The following is a 16769-nucleotide window of genomic DNA, read 5'->3' as shown; positions in this document are numbered from 1 at the left end:
TGAAAATTATAATGAATACCTCTGCTTAAATGATGACTTATGGTGTTAAACTGTTTTGGTACTTGTTGTTATAGGTGAAAAACTGCAGTGGTTTCAAAATCACCTTGATCCCAAAAAAGTAGGATATTCAAAAAGAGATGCTTGTGAATTAATTGAAAGGTAAACACTGGGCACGTTAATGAGCAAAGGGTCAGTAAGAAGAATTCCCCAACTTGGTTCTGCAAGATGCAGAGTTCTGTTCTGGATTTATAGACAAGCAGATAGACTTTGTTATAAAGACTTTGGATTTGTATACTAGCTTAGTTGTTTTAGTAGGCTCATCACCTTTCTGAGCCTCAGAATGGTAGGTAACCCAATTTCTTGACTTCCTCGAGAAATGACATCAGAACTCACATCTGAAGATGGAGGTGAGGTAGTTTGAAGAGTGTCTAGGCAGAGAGAACAAGATCTGAAAGAACTGGGGATGGGAGCAGCATATTTAGTGATCTGCCAGGCATTTACTATCACTGAGATAATAGGTTCCGGGAAGGAACTGTGACAGTTTGAATAAACAGCCAACCCATAAAGATCTCAGATATCATTGTAAGAGTTTGAACTTCACCCAAGGACAGTGGGAGTCATAGGAGACTTTGAATAGCAAGTAGCTGCGATGCTCACATTTAAACTTTTGAGAGTGAGGAAAGTGGATGAGGGGGCAGACTATTAAGAGGCTGATGAAGCCGTCCAGGCAAGAGGTGGTGGTGGGAGCAGTGTGGTAAAGAGAAATGGAAATGTCTAGAGAGTTTAAGCGGGGGTAAAAGTCTCAATCTTCAGTGAAGACTTAAATGTGGCATAAAGGGGAGAGAGAGGTGTCAGGGTGATCCAGTCTTCATCTGCGTGAATGAGGGCGGGGGCCAGGGCAGAGGTGGAGCAGGTTTGGAGGGGACCAGGGGCAGGGCGGAGGGCGTGTTAAGATGTCACCTGTTAAGCCAGATGGAGGCATCCAGGAGGTAGTGGAGTGTGAGGACCTGGAGTTTAATAGACACTGTAATGCAGGCTTTGATTTGTTCACAGAAGTTTTGAAAGTGGTTGCGTTATCAAGAGAAAGTCTGAGGTCTGAGAACTTGAAGGAGTCTAGAGGAAAATGAAAATTTGAGAAGGACAGGCAGTGGCTGGGGATTATGTTTTAAATGAAGTAATGTACGCCAAACAGACATTGTAAGTCAGACCCTCTTGTTTTTCAGGTATTTGAATCGATTCAGCAGCGAGCTGGAGCAGATTGAGTTGCGGAACAGCTTCAAGGACAGGCAGGGCCGGAGGCACTGCTCTCGGGAGGCGGCCATCAGGCAGACCCTGGAGCGGGAGCAGCGGCAGTACCAGGCCCACGGCCTCGGTGCGTCCGCGCTGCTTCCTGCCGTCTTGTCACTGTCACTTGTCCTGTTTATCTAGTTTACTTCGGTTTTCCTTTTCTTTCTTTTTGAATATTTGGAATTTTTTAATTCTTTCTTTTTTTCTCCTACATTCCCCAAACTGTCAATTTTGACAGTGATATTTTTCTACTGTGATAGTAATGTTTTCCTCTCCCTTCAGGCATGTGCTTAACCTCCTCTGGTCTAGGGTTATTACTTGCCTGTCTCCAGTCACATTAAAGAGCTATACTTGTTGCAGCCATTCTTGAGAAATTACAGAAATCAAATTTTCTTTCTTAGCAGTGTAGCATTTCTTACAGTTCCTGAAGACAAGTGTGTTGTTCGTTTAGCAGCACTGTCTGAAGAAAAGTGCGTAGGAGGAGAGGAGAGGGCACTTGTAAGGGCTTGCAAAGCCCACCAGCAGAGAACAAGCCAAAGGCTGCTCATGGCCTGCAAGTAATGTTTGATTGGCGTATGCATTGTCAGTATAGAAAGATCTGCTGATTTCACATGAAAAGTGTAGATTTCTGGATGCCCGTTAAACATACGGTCTGACAGCATTGTCTGCTAGAGCAGAACAGCAGCCATCACTTTTAAGACTTAGCATTCCCTGGTCCCGGACGTTCCCTGCCTGATCCCTGTAGGCACTCCTGTGTGGATTGGCTTGGAGAGCACAGTAAATGAAATGTTTAATAGGAAAATAAGGTTTTTTAGCTTTAGTAATAACAGTAGGAGCCTGAAGGCGTTATCCTGCCGACTCCTGCTGTGTAGGTCCCAGCCCTGGCAATAGCAACACTTGATCCCGGAAAACCTGGGGCGCCCCGCAGGCATTCTCCCCTGAGGCCAAGCCTCCCTGGTGGTTTCTTACTATGACTGCAGGGTGCACTTCAGCAACACCCAGCAGGGAGCTTTGAAAAACACAAAATTTAGTGCTTGCAGGTCCTGGAGGTACCCTGAGGGGCACACGGTGAGGGCTCCAGTAGAGAAAGAGGGGGCAAGCAGGGGCCGGGAGTCCTGCCATTGTAAGGGTCACAGGTGGAATGCCCAGGGTTTCAGGGGCTCCCTCTTTATGAAGATGCCAGAAAGGAGAATGGGTTCCCTCCAGTGATCAGTTAACCTGGGGTGTTCTGATTGGGTGGGGCAGTTGTTTTCTGCAGCTGCGTCAGAAGCTGGCAGTAGGTTCATTGAGTTGGATGTCTTCGCAGTCAGAAGGTTAACTTCAGGCACTTATCACCTTCAGTAACACTAGGAACCCTGAGTAGATGGCAGTTCCTCTTCAGCATTCCTAAGAAATGAGTTTTTTTTACTGGAAAAAAAAAAGAAAAAAAAAAAACAAAAACAGAATAGGTTTAGTACAGGTTAGATCTGTACTGAGACCGTTGCAGCTTACTGTGTAACAGGACAAGTTACTTCTTACCCACTCCCCAGCCTTGTTACCTTCCATTTAAAAATAGAGATGAATCGTACACCTCCCCTTCCCAGGTCGTTTAAAAGTTAAATGAGATTGCATGTGACATGTAGGGATTGAGGGAAAGCTTCAACCACTCCTGTGTCCTTTCACTTAAATTTGTCTGTGCTTATAGTCTCCATTTCTTCATCTTCCATTTTCTTTGGAAGCCCTTAAATTAGGCTCTTGTAGCCACCACTCAAAGTCCTCGTCGCTGATGAACTGTTTAAGTTGCTAAGACAGAGGTAGTGTACTGGGTACCGACTCTCATAGTCAACTTCTGTGCAGCCTTTGCTACAGATGATCCCTTCGTTTTTTGTCACACTTTTTATTTGGGGTAGTAGCCGCTGTCCTTTCCCGGTTTTCCTCCTAGTTCACTGGCCATAATGTCAGTTTCCTAAGTTAACTCCTTTTCATAACCTCACAAACTAAATAATTGGCCCAGATGTCTGTCCTTGGGCCTCTTGTCTTTCCAGTTTATACCAGGTCCTGCATTTATCTCATTTAATCCTGTGCTTTTAAATACCATCTAAATGTCATGACTTCCAAATTTATGTTGTCAATCCTAACTTGTCCCTAGAACTCCAGACTCAAACTTGAGTTTCTTAAAATCTCTGCCTGAATGTCTTCTAGACAGCTCCAGTTTGGCATGTCCCAAAGCAAAGCCCAGCTTTTCTCCTAAAACTGGCTCCTTCTGTACAATCCGTGTTTCAGTCAGTGACATCACCACTTGCCCGTCATCCGGCAGACATTTCAGACCCCACCTCCAGCTCATCAGCCAGGTACACCTGGAGTCTGATGACTTGCGCGGCCGCTCTGCTCTCCATGGCTCGAGCCGCCTGAATCTCAGCTCCGCCCTTGTGATGGCCTCTCAGGTAGCTCTGCTCAGTCTCGACCTGAAGCCACCAGGCTGAGTAGCAGTAATTGACAGCACATCCCAGGTCAGGCATCTACTGGTGGTGAAGCCAGTGCCAGATCTCACACTTTGTGTTCTGGTTAGGCCTCAGCCCAGGGAATGTGGTGACACAAGTCTACAGGCATCTAGAAACATGGGCAAATGGTCAGAGATGCTGTCCGTAACATTCAGTGAAGACTACGTACCAGCATCTCTCCGTCTTGCCCCTGTTTGGTATAGCCATTCCTCACTCACATTCTTATTTTCTGAAGCTGTTGTAAAGGTCAAACATTTTTGTTGTAAATTCATTTCATTTTATAGATTCTATTTTAGAATGCATTATTTAATAGTGTTGTTTTTTTTTAATCACCTTCTTATTAAACTAAGTCCTTTATACTTTTGAAACTTCTTTTCATTGTAGCTTTGTAATCATGCTTTGAAAGTTTGTTTTGCTTTGGGCATTCTTCTGTCTGTCAGATATTTCTTTTTCTTCCTGAGATAATAAAGGAAGAAACTATAAATACTGTAATAGAAGACTTTACCTAATAAATATATTTTCTTTTCCAGAGATTCCAGACATTTTAAATGCAGATAATCTGAAAACTTTTAGGTGAGTTTGTTGCATTTTTTTTCTTTATAGCTGCATGTAAAATACATGATAGATAAACTTTCTTCCCTTTTGAGTATTCAGGGGTTCTTTTTAACCTCTCTTTCATCAGATAAGTAAGAATTTTCCTAAGTTACATTTGTTAGAAATGCCTGAAATGATAGTGTCCTAGTGCTTTTGTTTTACAAAATACTTCAAAATTCTTCAATATAGTATTTAAAAGAACATGATGTCACTGTTCCTCTCTGTTATGTAAAACAAAACAAAAAAAAAACTGTCAGCAGCAGACTTGATGGCTCAGAGACCCATTCCCAGACTGTTTGCAGCACCTCCTTCTGGAGAAGTTGGTTGGTGGGAAGGGAATCATCAAGAACCAGGTGACCCAGTGATCTCTCTAATAGTACTCTGACCAGAAAGACCAGTGAGTAGGATTTCCAGTTTTTAGTTTTCAAACATAAATTATTTTTCTTTAGAAAATAATTTTTATTAATCACTTTGACCTTAGGTAGGTCATGTTGATCAGCCTGAAATTTTAACTGAAATTAGATAAATTAAGTCCATATTATTTAAAACCTTTGTTTATTTTATATTATTATACTTCTGAATTTATAGAAAATACTTAATATTCATAAAATCTCAGCTCATAAAATTTATCAGTCGTATTTAAGAAGTGGTTCATTTTTTAACTCATTTACATGTAGTTATAATGTAAGTACATGCAGCTTAAGATTTTTTCAGATGTTAATTTTTTTGCCTGTAATATTAAGTAGTCAGATATATAAGTATTCCCTTTATTCAGTAAAACGGTATAGATTCTGCCTCCTCCAAAGAAAGCCAAAAATGAGAAGAAATTAGCATAGACTGTTAGTATTTTTATCTAGGTAGAGTTTAGTTCTCAAAACAGTCTTCATTTTGCTCCCAAAGTAACTGAACATAGGATTGTCACAGAAATGCTGAGGTTGAGAAACTGGAAGTTTTCTGTTATAAGAATTGTTTGGTTGCTGAAACTTAATTGTGACTTACCATTGTGTGTGAAGAGAAAAACCTTTCTGACTCTGCATTTTGGAGATTTCGCAGTGTGGTATAGTTCCTGCTTTTGAGATTTCCTGATACTGTATGTCCCGATAGAGGGAAGTGTTCAGGTTAAGAATCATAAAAGAAAGGAACAGCCTCCTTGTAACTTCTACCTAATGTTTTCCTGCATTGTTTTGAAAATCTTGAATGTGTGAAATTCCCTGGGCAGTTAACTGCTATTATAGATTAATGGGGCTTCCCTGGTGGCTCAGATGGTAAAGAATCTGCTTGCAGTGCTGGAGACCTGGGTTCGATCCCTGGGTCAGGAAGATCCCCTGGAGAAGGGAATGGCAACCCACTCCAGTATTCTTGCCTAGGAGATCCCATGGACAGAGGAACTTAGCGGGCTACAGTCCATGGGGTCGCAGTGTCAGACGTGAGTGAGCAACTATAACATATTACAGATGAATGAGAAAGTACGCTAAGTGTGGAAAATGCAAACCTTAGTTTTGGGGACATTTTTTTTTCCCCCATTTTTTGGGTGCATTTATATTGTTTCCGTCTAGCACATTTGAGTCTGCTGTAAATTTATAAACTTTTTTCTGCATAGTTTTGAATATTGACTTCATTCCCCACCTCACCAACTCTCTGCATTCTCTCTTTTGTCTAGGGAATGGGATTTTGATCTGAAGAAATTGCCAAACATTAAAATGAGAAAAGTCTGTGCTAGTGATGCGGTGCCCAAGAAGTGTAAGAAGAAAGCTGTGACCGCTGTAGACAGAGATTTAGGGGAATTGGAACTGAAAGATGAGTCAAGTGACACAGACGAGGAAATGACTGCGGTGGCCTAAGTGTCTTTGCTTGAGTTGAAAATAAATAATTTGAGAACTTCCAAGTTATACTTGAATTGATTATGGTAAATAATTGTCTCAACACACGAATTTGCTGTTTTACCTTACTCTTATATTTTCAGTTTCAAAAACAGTGTGGCAATTTTTACTTAAAAAGGAATGTTGCTTTTCATTTACATTAAGCATGTTTACTTAGAATCACCTATCACATTTTGGGTCATAGGCAGTAGCTATTTTGCTAGAAGGTTAATGTGGGTACTTCTTGAGTGAGCAATGATGACAGCAAAACTGCCTTTTAGCAGTGTTTTTCACTGTTCTTCCTCTTATACATCAAACCTATTTTCTTATAAAATAGGGAAAATGTGATACAGAATTTATATACACTTAAGGATTGTACATTGCTGTTATTTATTATCTTTGACCCAGAGTTAGATAAGTGTTTAAAGAAGAATCACCAACATATTCTTCTGTGGATCTCCTGTTATTAACCTGTTATCTGGATAAAGGGGATAAATGATTTCAGGTTGGCTAGTTTTGTTTTTATATTATTTTTTACTTTCTCATTGTGAAAAGTATTAGATTTTATTTGTGGAAACAGAACTAAAGATTAGAGAACTATTTATTTCAATTGTCTTATTTCTTCTTCTGAGAGATAGGTTAAATTGACATGTAACTCAGTGTTTCCAACATCATGAAAAACATGAATGTGGTAGAATGTTCTTAACAGAACTTGTTAAATGCAAGTTTCTTCTGGCCTGTTTCCTAAAGAGTGCAGTGAAAGTGCATTTTCAAGGGAAAAAAAAATTCTGTATGAGGTAACCAGGTGTCAACTGTGTTGTTAACAGCTTTTTTACTTCAGAAGGTTAGAAATAAAACTTATTTCTATAATTTTACTTAAGGTTCTTATTATTTAATGTTTAGTGATTTAACTAATGCTGACTTGCTTTGGCTTTAGGTAATCCATGCAGAAGTATGGTTTTATGGTTATATAGTAAGTTCTTATCTCTTTGGTCATTGGAAAATTTCCTTCTTGGGGGAAGGGAATTCATTTTTTGTTTCAAAACGACTATAAAAACTGAGTCATAAATTACAGTAAAGAGAATAAAAACTGCTTTATCCATTCTGGTATTTAAAAAGCATTACTGTTAGATGAATAACTTGTGAAAATGGCAGAACATTCTCCTCCAAGATTTATCTCTAGTTTTCCCTGCACTATCAAAGCAGAAAATATAACAGGCTGTACTGCTTGGAACCAGAACAGATGAGTGCTTGTTGAATGAATTTAGGACTGTAATTGTCACTCCTGGCTAGACCAGAGTAACCTAAGAGATCATTTGTCTTTAGAGTAATCCTCCTAAATGGTCCCCTTAACCATTGTCTATGGAACATGTTCTTTCTGCAGTGATGCTTGTCCCATCCCCTTTTCTGTCAGTATTAAACCTTTGAGAGATAGCTTCTCTAGTCCACAGCCATGGAACCAAGTAAAAGTAACACTTTGTTGGCAATTCTTTGTAAACTCGCGGTGGACAGATAATAAAATGGCAGATAGTAAATATTTTAGATATTGCAGGCCAAATGTAGTGTCTCTTGCGTATTCTTATATATGTATGTGTGTTTTACCACCCTTTAAAAATGTGAAACCCATCATGGCCATACCCAGATAGGCTACAGGCTAGGTTTGACCTGCTTGCCAGAGTTTGCCAATCCCTGGTCTAAATCAGCAAGCTGAAGTCCACGGAGTTGGGCTTAGGATACATTTCTAAACTCAGCCACTAACTGCTATCTGTAGCCGCTATTCCTAATACCTAGCCACTTCCTTGCCTTGCAGGCATTGGTCTCTCTCTGGGACTCTGTTCACCTTAAATAGCGTTTTCTGCTCTTGTAATCCTTATGCTTCAGGACAGAAGATTGAATAGGTGCCAAAGCATGTTTATTTGATAGGGTGTGATTTTATTCTTGACCCCTTTTTTAAAAGATCTTAAAAAAATAATTTTAGGTCACATTAAAATCAAGAGGAAAGTAAAGATATTTCCCTTATACTCCCTAGCCCCACATGTATAGCCTCCCGCTTACCAATATCCACCACCAGATGGTACACATGTTATAACTGATGAACCTACATTGACATCCAGCATGTTTGGAATGAAATTCACGTTCTGTACCACGGCCAGACTAAACATGGTCAGAGAAGCCTGAGGTGCTCTGATTGCTGACGTCCTCTCCACATGCCCTGGGCTGGCCTCGTTTCAGACACACTGTCTGCCTGTCCTGCCCCAGGGTGGTCAAGCCATGTCCCGGGTGGGGACAGCTTGGTGCTGGCCCCCTGATGAGCGTGTGTGTCCTCTGAGGCCAGGCTGGGCTGCGGCGTTCCTGAGCCTCAGAAGAGTGCCATGTGGTCTTCCTAGAGCAGGAAGACGTGGGGTGCTGTGCGGAGCTTCCACAGGGCACTGCACGTTTGCCTCCCTGTTTTCCGGGGGAACAAGTGGACAGCTTGTCACCGCCTGTGAGACCTCCTTCTCAGCCCGCTGTGGCTGCAGGCTGCGAAAGGGCCTAACTGCACTTCTCAGCAAGAGGGCGCCCCCGCCTCGTGCAGTGTTAGTGATCACGTGCGCCTTTCTTCCTGTGCCTCCCCTCTGGGGCAGGACTCCCGAGGAGCCAGCGCCTCTTCCTCTCTCCTTGCGAGCCTCGGTAAGGAGTGAACTGGCTTAAACTCCAGCGCAGACTGTCCCCCCCGGCTGGATCTTGCTGATGTGCCTTGTTCAAGACTGCTTCCTGCCCTGCCACTTCCCTGGGTCAAGGAGTCTACCCCACCCTTGGTGTCTCTGTCACAGCTCCCGGTTTTGGTCACTGGCTAAACACACAGTGACAATGATTTATGATCTCGGTTTGTTTGTTGTAATTTGGGAGGCTAAGAAGACAGATGCACATGTTCCGTTTGGACAGAAGAATGATCACATCCAATTAGACCCTGAATTCAGGCTTCAAAGCTGGGGCTTCAGTTGGGGTGTTTTCTTCACTGATCACCAACCCACTTAGGTTTGAATTAGATTCCCTCTTTTAGTTTTTATTACCTCTGGGTAGGAAAATACTGTTACATTCTTTTGTATATCCAAGCCTTATTCATCAGAGAATCTTTTTCTGGATTGCATTCTGATTTTTCTTAATTTTTTTTTTCTTTAAAACAGAGTTTGAAAGTCTGTGTAGATTATTTTCATTGATTTTCCCTTGTTAACGCACCTATTTAATCCTTCCTAAAATGCCATGTGTTAATCAACCTATGTTGACCTTAAAATATGTTCAGACCCTGCTTAAAAACCCAGACCATTGCAGAATCTTAAGAACTCAAGGCTGTTTGAATGTTGCAGATACAAATCTGAAGAAATTCAGGTAAGTTAGTTAAAAAATAAAGAAATCACAACAAAAGTTTGGGTCACTTATTTAATATACAAAGTCTTTTTTCACAGGGAATTATTTGTTTTCCTTACTTTGTCTTAGTACACATAATTCACAAAACAGTAAATTGTTAATGCAAGAGAATTAGGAAAAACCAAAAAAGTACAAATGCTCAATCCCCAAAATTGCACACAGTTAAAATTTTTCTTTTGTCTTAATGCAGTTTCAAATGGGCTTTCTTCAGATGTGGAGGAAACACTGCAGCCCAAAATAACAGTACTTCCTCTCAACTGTATTGATATATAAAATAGCACCTTTGGGCTGATGTAAAAGGGGAGAAAATTGGTTTCCATCTTTCTTAATTAAAGTGTAAGTCCTACACAATTATATGACAACTACAATAATGACAGTGTTAAGTTTGGAGAGCTCTACTTTGTTCCAAAATACTAACTGGCATGAAAGGAAAGGAGAACTGTGTCAGGCAAATGAAACACTCTTCCCACCTCACCTCCATGACAACGAGAATGTGTCAGTGAGGCCATTGCTCTGATGGGCTAGTTTCCACCTCACCTCTGTGACAGAATGTGTTAGTGACGCCATTGCTCTAATGGGCTGGTTTTCCAGCCAAACTATACAGGTGGGTTCAGGGACCTTTTGAAAACAGATTAACTATGCAGCTATCTCTCTGGGACTATAATCACATGAGCAGCAGCTCAGAATGAGATTTAATCCTGTGGCATTTGAAAGACTCCTTTACTGTATACGCCTGTCTTCCTTCAGTTTCTCCATTGTTTTATATCTTAAGCTAATGGTAACATTTTTGTTTCATTTGTACTTAAGCTTGATTGCCTTTTTTGGCTTCATGTAAAAAAAAATATATATATGAATTTAATTTCTTTATAACTTAATATTTGAGCTTATACAATAAAAGTGACAGTTCTTTAAAAAAAAATTACAGTGTAAATGGTAATACCACAGAGTTGTGATTATAAAAAGCCAAGGTTTTAGTAGAACTATAAATTTATTCTTCAATTTAAGTCCTTTGTTTCAATTCCATTTTATTTCTTAAATAAGCAGGTAAACATGCTTCAAAAAATTGAAGAGCATTCCAGAGAGCAGTTTTTCTTTTTGAAGGGTATATCCAGTCCACGAAAGTATTTTCACAAAGCCACACCCAGTCATTGAAAGGTCAGAAACCATTGCCACACAGTATAAAAGAAAACAATCAACACTAGGTTTTAAATACACATAGTTATTTCAGTTGTTTGAACCTTCAACAGCCATTATGGGAAAACTTTTTAATGATTTAAATTAGAGAGTTCAGGTTTTAAAAAAGAATAGCAGAATAATGCTGACTTTTAACACGTTAGAGAGCTCTATATTTTCTCAGTTCAAGAAAGACAAAGCCTATTCAAGTTAATTTTGAGAGTTTATGTGTGGTTTTAAAACACCATGTCCTCTTTTATCATTAATACAGTAAAGATTATCTTCATTTTTCATTCTAGTGTTCAGTGTGCGCCTTAATAAACCAGGCCTTATGTCAGCCAATCATCTTCCACTGTGAAATGAGCCATAGAGTTACCTATCTTTCTGAAGTTTGGACAGAATTGAAATGGTATTTTTGGTGTAAATAATCCTTTTCCTTACAGAGCAGACAACAGAGAGATCAACAGTTCTTTGCTGGTGATGATTTTGTTCCCTCAGGAACTTGTGGAAGTGTTGCCATTGCTAAACCTCAGGAGACATGGATTAGTAAACTGCTTAGGAAAGTTATCAGAAGAAATGAATCACGTTTAGTCCCTTGAGTGAAGTGCCATGGTTAAGTCACCCAAAGCTTCATTATCCGTGAATGTATGTGTTTTAAACCTTGAAGATGGAAATTAAGTTAATACAAAGTCCAGTTTAAGGTTCATATATTTTAATTGTGCAGAAATTTTGGTCCAGTTTAGTTGCCTCAAGTGTTTTTTTTTTTTTTTTTTTCCCTGTGCCTTCATTCAACAAGTTTTAAGAAAGATGAGCTTTAAAAAACCTCTTGTTTGCTGCCTGACTGAACACGTTAACGTTTTTCTCATGTATATACAGGAACACACACACCCCACATGCACACAAAGTTGACGCTGTTGACCTTTGCTCTATTTCTAAGAACTGGGACTATTTGGACTCAGTGTCAGCCACTACTAGTATCATAGCATCCTTCTCAGTGAAAGGTTATCTCTTTCTTTTTCTGTGGTAACCTGTGAGGAACAAGCACATTGACCGTTACAAAGTACATCAGTGATGTGATACCCAGATCTGTGCAGTGCGAAACCCATGCTTTGGTTCTATGGCCATCATGGTTGCCTTTTCACAATAATAAATAACAATAGCTAGCAAAAATAAATCACCTTGTTTTATGTAAGACATCTCTCTTTGACAGGCCACTATATTTATAATCATTAGTCTAGCTCACTGCAGTATTATTCATGCTTCAGGTTCACATGAATATGCAAAGAATACAATAATCAACTCATCTGTCAAACCTAAACAACTCAATTTATTACTTATCACAGAACCTTGAATGTTTTTACTTCCCAGTTGAGCAAGGGAAATAATTGTCAGCTCTTTAATATACAGTCTAAATGCTTGGTCATAACTACTCACTACTCATCTGTCAAGTTGACACCTTAAGTGGATTTAAAAAAGTACATTTGACTTAAAAAATTTATTTTTTATTTCCCCTATTATAAGTGCTTCATAGTAGCAAATAAGTTAATTTTGAAACTTTGTCACAGGCAGATTGCTTTATAGTTTTGTTTTTTACCCTTTAAAAAATAGTAACTTTGTCTAACTCTTATTAAGATACTTCATTTGATTAGTGCTTTGTAAAATAACATTTGTGATACTTTGAAAAAAAGAATGAAGTGCTGTTTTGAAAGATTCAACTGTTAAAACAGGTTTTGTGTCTAATTTTAGGGCTGCTGTATCCAATACAGTGGATTTGAATTGAGATTCCCTGTAAGGATGAAATGCATACTGGATTTTGAAGACTTGGTTCATAAAAGGAGATGTAAAATAACTCAATAATTTTTTATCATGATGACATTGAAATGATAATGGGTATATAATGCTAAATAAAACATTGTCGAAATTCACCTGTTTATTTTTACTTTTTCTAATGGTGCTACTAGAAAATTTTAAATTTGTGTATGTAAGCCAGCCGTTGTGGCTCACGTTACATTTCTGTTGGACAGTGCTGTTTCAGAGGGTCCAAGTGGAGTATACAAGGCTTCTGGGTATTTAACAGAGCTAATTAAATCCCAAAATCTTTCAAAATCTACTCTTCATGACTTAAACATAATTCCAAGTATTAATATCTTCAAATGTGTCTTGCATTTATTTTAAAAACATGCACCAGTCAAAACAAACTGGACTCCACTATAGCCATAAAAACCTGTTAGCTGTCGAAGTATGAATATCAAAATATGCGTCTAATGTGCCTTAGGGATAATGCAGACAATTTCAAGCTTAAACCCAAATACTTTTGTCATTTCCAGATGAGAGAGTTAGCATCATGAGGCCCTAGAAGAAACACATGTTTAACTCAAGTCCTTACTCTGGAACTTTCCCTGGTACTGTGAGGATTCACAGGTCTGTCCACTCAGGCTTTCCTCCTTGCCTAAAAGCATCCCTTGCTCCAGTGGTGAATTGTCTCAGAGATCCTTTTCCAGCTAACGTCCACATTTCCTCCTTACACTTGAGACTGTTTCATGGGATCCTGGTCATTTGGTGTTTTCTTCTTTCCTTTTGAGCAAAGTAAGAACAAATGAGTCAGAAAGCGGAGAGAAGATAGAGGGCGACTATTCAGGATCGCTTCTGTCGTCTGTAGTGACAGGCTGGACTCTGCTCTGGGTGACAGGCCCCCGCTGGCCCCGTCACACGGGTATGAGCTCGGTGGGCCCGGCCTCCGCGGGTGGCCGCGCAGTGGTCCCCGTCTGCAAGGCGGGCACCGCCCCAGCGTCCTTGGTGTCCATGCTCACGGCGCAAGAGCGGCTCTTTTCCGCCTTCTTGGCTGCATCCGGGCAGTTCTGCACAAAGATCACGCGGTTGTAGGCCTTCAGCCTGCGCCATAGCTGCACGTAGACCTTGCACTGGACGTACATGAAGACCAGACCTCCAGTGAAGCCGATGGCCACCACAACCAGCTTTGTCCAAAATGGCCATTCGAGGACACCTTTCAAATAAAAGAGAATGTTATCACCGAGTCATTATTGATAGATTAGGTGATTTTCCCCTTATGGTTCCTTCAAAGGACCATGCATGCTGTTGTTTAGTTGCTAAGTTGTGTCCGACTCTTTTGGTGACCCCATGGACTGTAGCCCACCAGGCTCTTCTATCCATGGGATTTCCCAGGCAATACTAGAGTTGGCTGCCATTTCCTTCTCCAGGGGATCTTCCCAACCCAGGGATCGAACCCGTGTCTCCTACATTGCTGGTGGATTCCTTACCACTGAGCCACTGGGAAGCCCTTAAAGGATTATGCCCACTTGTTAACATAAATCAGGAATATATTGTTAACAACTAGTAATAATTACAACCAAAATTGCTTAATTGCTTTAAGTATTCTCAAAGTATTGCTAAAATTGTACATGACTTCTCTCACCTACCACTGTACTGTCTCTCATTCCTCTTACCATCAAGAACCACTGTGATCATCAGATACTACACTGTATTTTGATATCTGACTTCAGCATTTATTGTTTACAGTGAAATCTTTAAGGAAGGATAGTGTACATACTGAGTGAAAGAATCAGACTTAATCCTCTTAAGGTAACAGAAGCTATGTGTGTGGGGTTGTACCTATAGGTCCCCACCCCCACCTGCATTACCTTTAAATTAAAAAAAAAAAAAGTGAGAGACACAGAAGCTGCTACATCTCACCAGAGATAAAAAAATTCCTGGGTACAGACATGCATAAGATTTAGGGTTTCAGTCACTTGTTTTATCCATCTTAGATTTTGTAACTGAGAACCATCTCTTTTTTACGCATCAGTGTTTTCTCCTAATTTCCATCATTATAACTAGAAAGGGACTTTATTTCATGAAGAGTTTGCTGTAACAGTATTTAGGCCATGCATGATTATAAGTGTGTAATAAATGATGGCCAAGAGACCACATCTTGCCAACATTAGAATGCTGAGGAGGATATACCTGCCTTCAGTCATGTGAGAGGCTGTCAAACAGAAGGCTGGTTGGAAACCACAGTATAGGGGAGTTGAATTTCGTTTACTGACAACAGTGAGTAGAGTTACACATCCCACTGATAACAGTGACATTTACTGTACTCTGACAGCAAAACGGACACTGCTTTGCTTGCCTCCCGTGGAGGGTTCGCCTTGCTCTTCACTCGTGTCTGTGCAAGGAGAACAGACTTGAGTCAGTGAACCTGGGCACCAGCAGCTCCCCGCTGGGCAGGGGAGGGTGTAACTGTGTTCCCTGGGCCACCGGGCAGTGTCTGGAGATGATTGTTCCACCCGGTAACACTTGGGCAGGTGCTACTGACTCAACAAGCCGAGGTCTGTAACGCTGCTCTGTCAACATCCTGCAGCGTGTAGGACAGCAGGAAGTTTACCTAGTCCAAAATGCCAGTGCTGCTGAGGTTGAGAAGCCCTGTTGCAGAAGACGACCACTTAAGCTTCTTTATTTAGAAACTTGCAGGGAAGATTCAGTACACAAATTAAACATCTTGGAGTTCTTTAAATTTAGAAGGATTTTTGCTCTCAGCTGTTCCATTGAGCAGTAGTCTCCTTGTTTAGAAAAATTTTAACCACAGGCAAGCAGGAGATGAAGTGTGCTTTGTCTCATTTTTTGGGAAATCCCGATGCATGACATCTCACTTTCCCTCTGATTTCTATTCACACTGAAAGTTAAAAGTGCCTGGATAATTTCCCTTCTGAGCCTCTGCCCATGACATTTCCTCTCTCAGGATTTTGCTTCTCCATTTCCGTGTGTCTACCTGTCCCACAAACCTGAGTGGGAAATCATTTCCACCCAGAAATAGATGTGCTCACCCTTTCACGTTATTTCTTACACATGTGGCCTGAGTCACTCTGACACGAGTTATTCTCTGCGATGCCATCATCCTGACAAGTGCAAGATCTGCATCTTCTCGGTCTGTGTTTTTCACATTGCCTTGCTCAGTAGACATTTCAAGGGTGAATGAACATTCTAATGATCAAAGTTCTGACTTTGACTGCTGTGCCTCAATCTTTCCAATACAACCAGAAGTGACAGCCTTTCTTCCCTTGCAAGTGAAGCTCCGCTATTGATGCACAGGCTGAAGAAGACTCCTTTCTTGTCCCACCTCTCCTCCCAGACCCAGTGGTCAAAGCCCATGACATGCCTAAGAGTCGGGGTCAGGAGTAGTCAGTTGCCAGACCTTGGAGACCCTGACCCAGGTACTTTTCTTCCATAAGGTATCTCGAATTCATTTCCTCTGCTCAGGTCATTCTTCCTTTTTACTTTCCTGGGGAGTCAAAGCTCCCATGATTTCTCTAGACAAAGTTTCGAGTACAGAGTATCCCCCACCCCAGAGCCAAAGCCATTTGAGTGCAAACTCATTGTTCAGATGACCATCTTCTTTCAGAGACAGCTGATTTTTCTCTTTCCCTTTGACTAAGTGGGCAGGATTTTTGTTTCCTTTAGAAATTATTGATATTATTGAGCAGTTATAGGATTTTACTTTGGAAAACTCATGATAAGGGTATCTTAAAAGAAGATGCCAAAATGTGGCTAAATGGATTTTCAATGTTGTTTTCATTGGTGAGATGCATTTGCTTCTTTTTATTGAGAGAGAGCATGTTGTCTTCCCATTCAGTTGTGTTGGACTAGTCAGTTCTATGCTGTTTTCCGTGAAGAGGAAAGAATGTACACAGTAAGGAAGGGTGGAGGTGAAGAAGGGAAGCTCAGAGTGGACGCCTTGTGTAACCCAAAGAATTCTTTGAAGCTGGAGCATGTGCTCAAAATTGCTAAGAGCACAAAGTTGACCCTACTTGCCAGTTCAGAAGAGGAATTTGGAAAATCCAACTTCAGACAATTCAATCATCTCTTCTTTTCTCTGAAGTCCAAGGATTTATTATTTATCTCTACTTCTGCCTTTGTGTTTGAGATCTTTCTTCAGGAGTTTCTGAAGACTTAG

The 16769-nt window shown here is 40.5% G+C and overlaps 2 protein-coding genes across 3 annotated transcripts in view; one reads left to right on the top strand and one right to left on the bottom strand.

Annotated features, from left to right (window-relative positions):
* TMA16 (translation machinery associated 16 homolog) overlaps positions 1-7095 on the top strand; it is a 39676-nt gene extending 32581 nt beyond the window's left edge. Inside the window, exons 4-7 of the mRNA XM_043438372.1 lie at positions 75-159; positions 1224-1372; positions 4298-4340; positions 6022-7095. Coding sequence (XP_043294307.1) covers positions 75-159; positions 1224-1372; positions 4298-4340; positions 6022-6202 — 458 coding nt within the window. The 3' untranslated portion in view covers positions 6203-7095. The remainder of the gene's footprint in view (positions 1-74; positions 160-1223; positions 1373-4297; positions 4341-6021) is intronic.
* Positions 7096-11522: 4427 nt separating this feature from the next.
* Positions 11523-16769, bottom strand: part of MARCHF1 (membrane associated ring-CH-type finger 1) — an 816302-nt gene continuing 811055 nt past the window's right edge. For both annotated transcript variants that reach the window (XM_043438370.1, XM_043438371.1), the window contains one exon: positions 11523-13805. In XM_043438370.1, the coding sequence (XP_043294305.1) occupies positions 13507-13805 (299 nt within the window). In that variant the 3' untranslated portion in view covers positions 11523-13506. The remainder of the gene's footprint in view (positions 13806-16769) is intronic.

Source organism: Cervus canadensis, chromosome 19 (genome assembly GCF_019320065.1).
Source record: "Cervus canadensis isolate Bull #8, Minnesota chromosome 19, ASM1932006v1, whole genome shotgun sequence".
NCBI classification, from domain to species: domain Eukaryota; kingdom Metazoa; phylum Chordata; class Mammalia; order Artiodactyla; family Cervidae; genus Cervus; species Cervus canadensis.
Note: the sequence above shows the minus strand (reverse complement) of the source record. Positions and strands in the feature narration are given on the sequence as shown.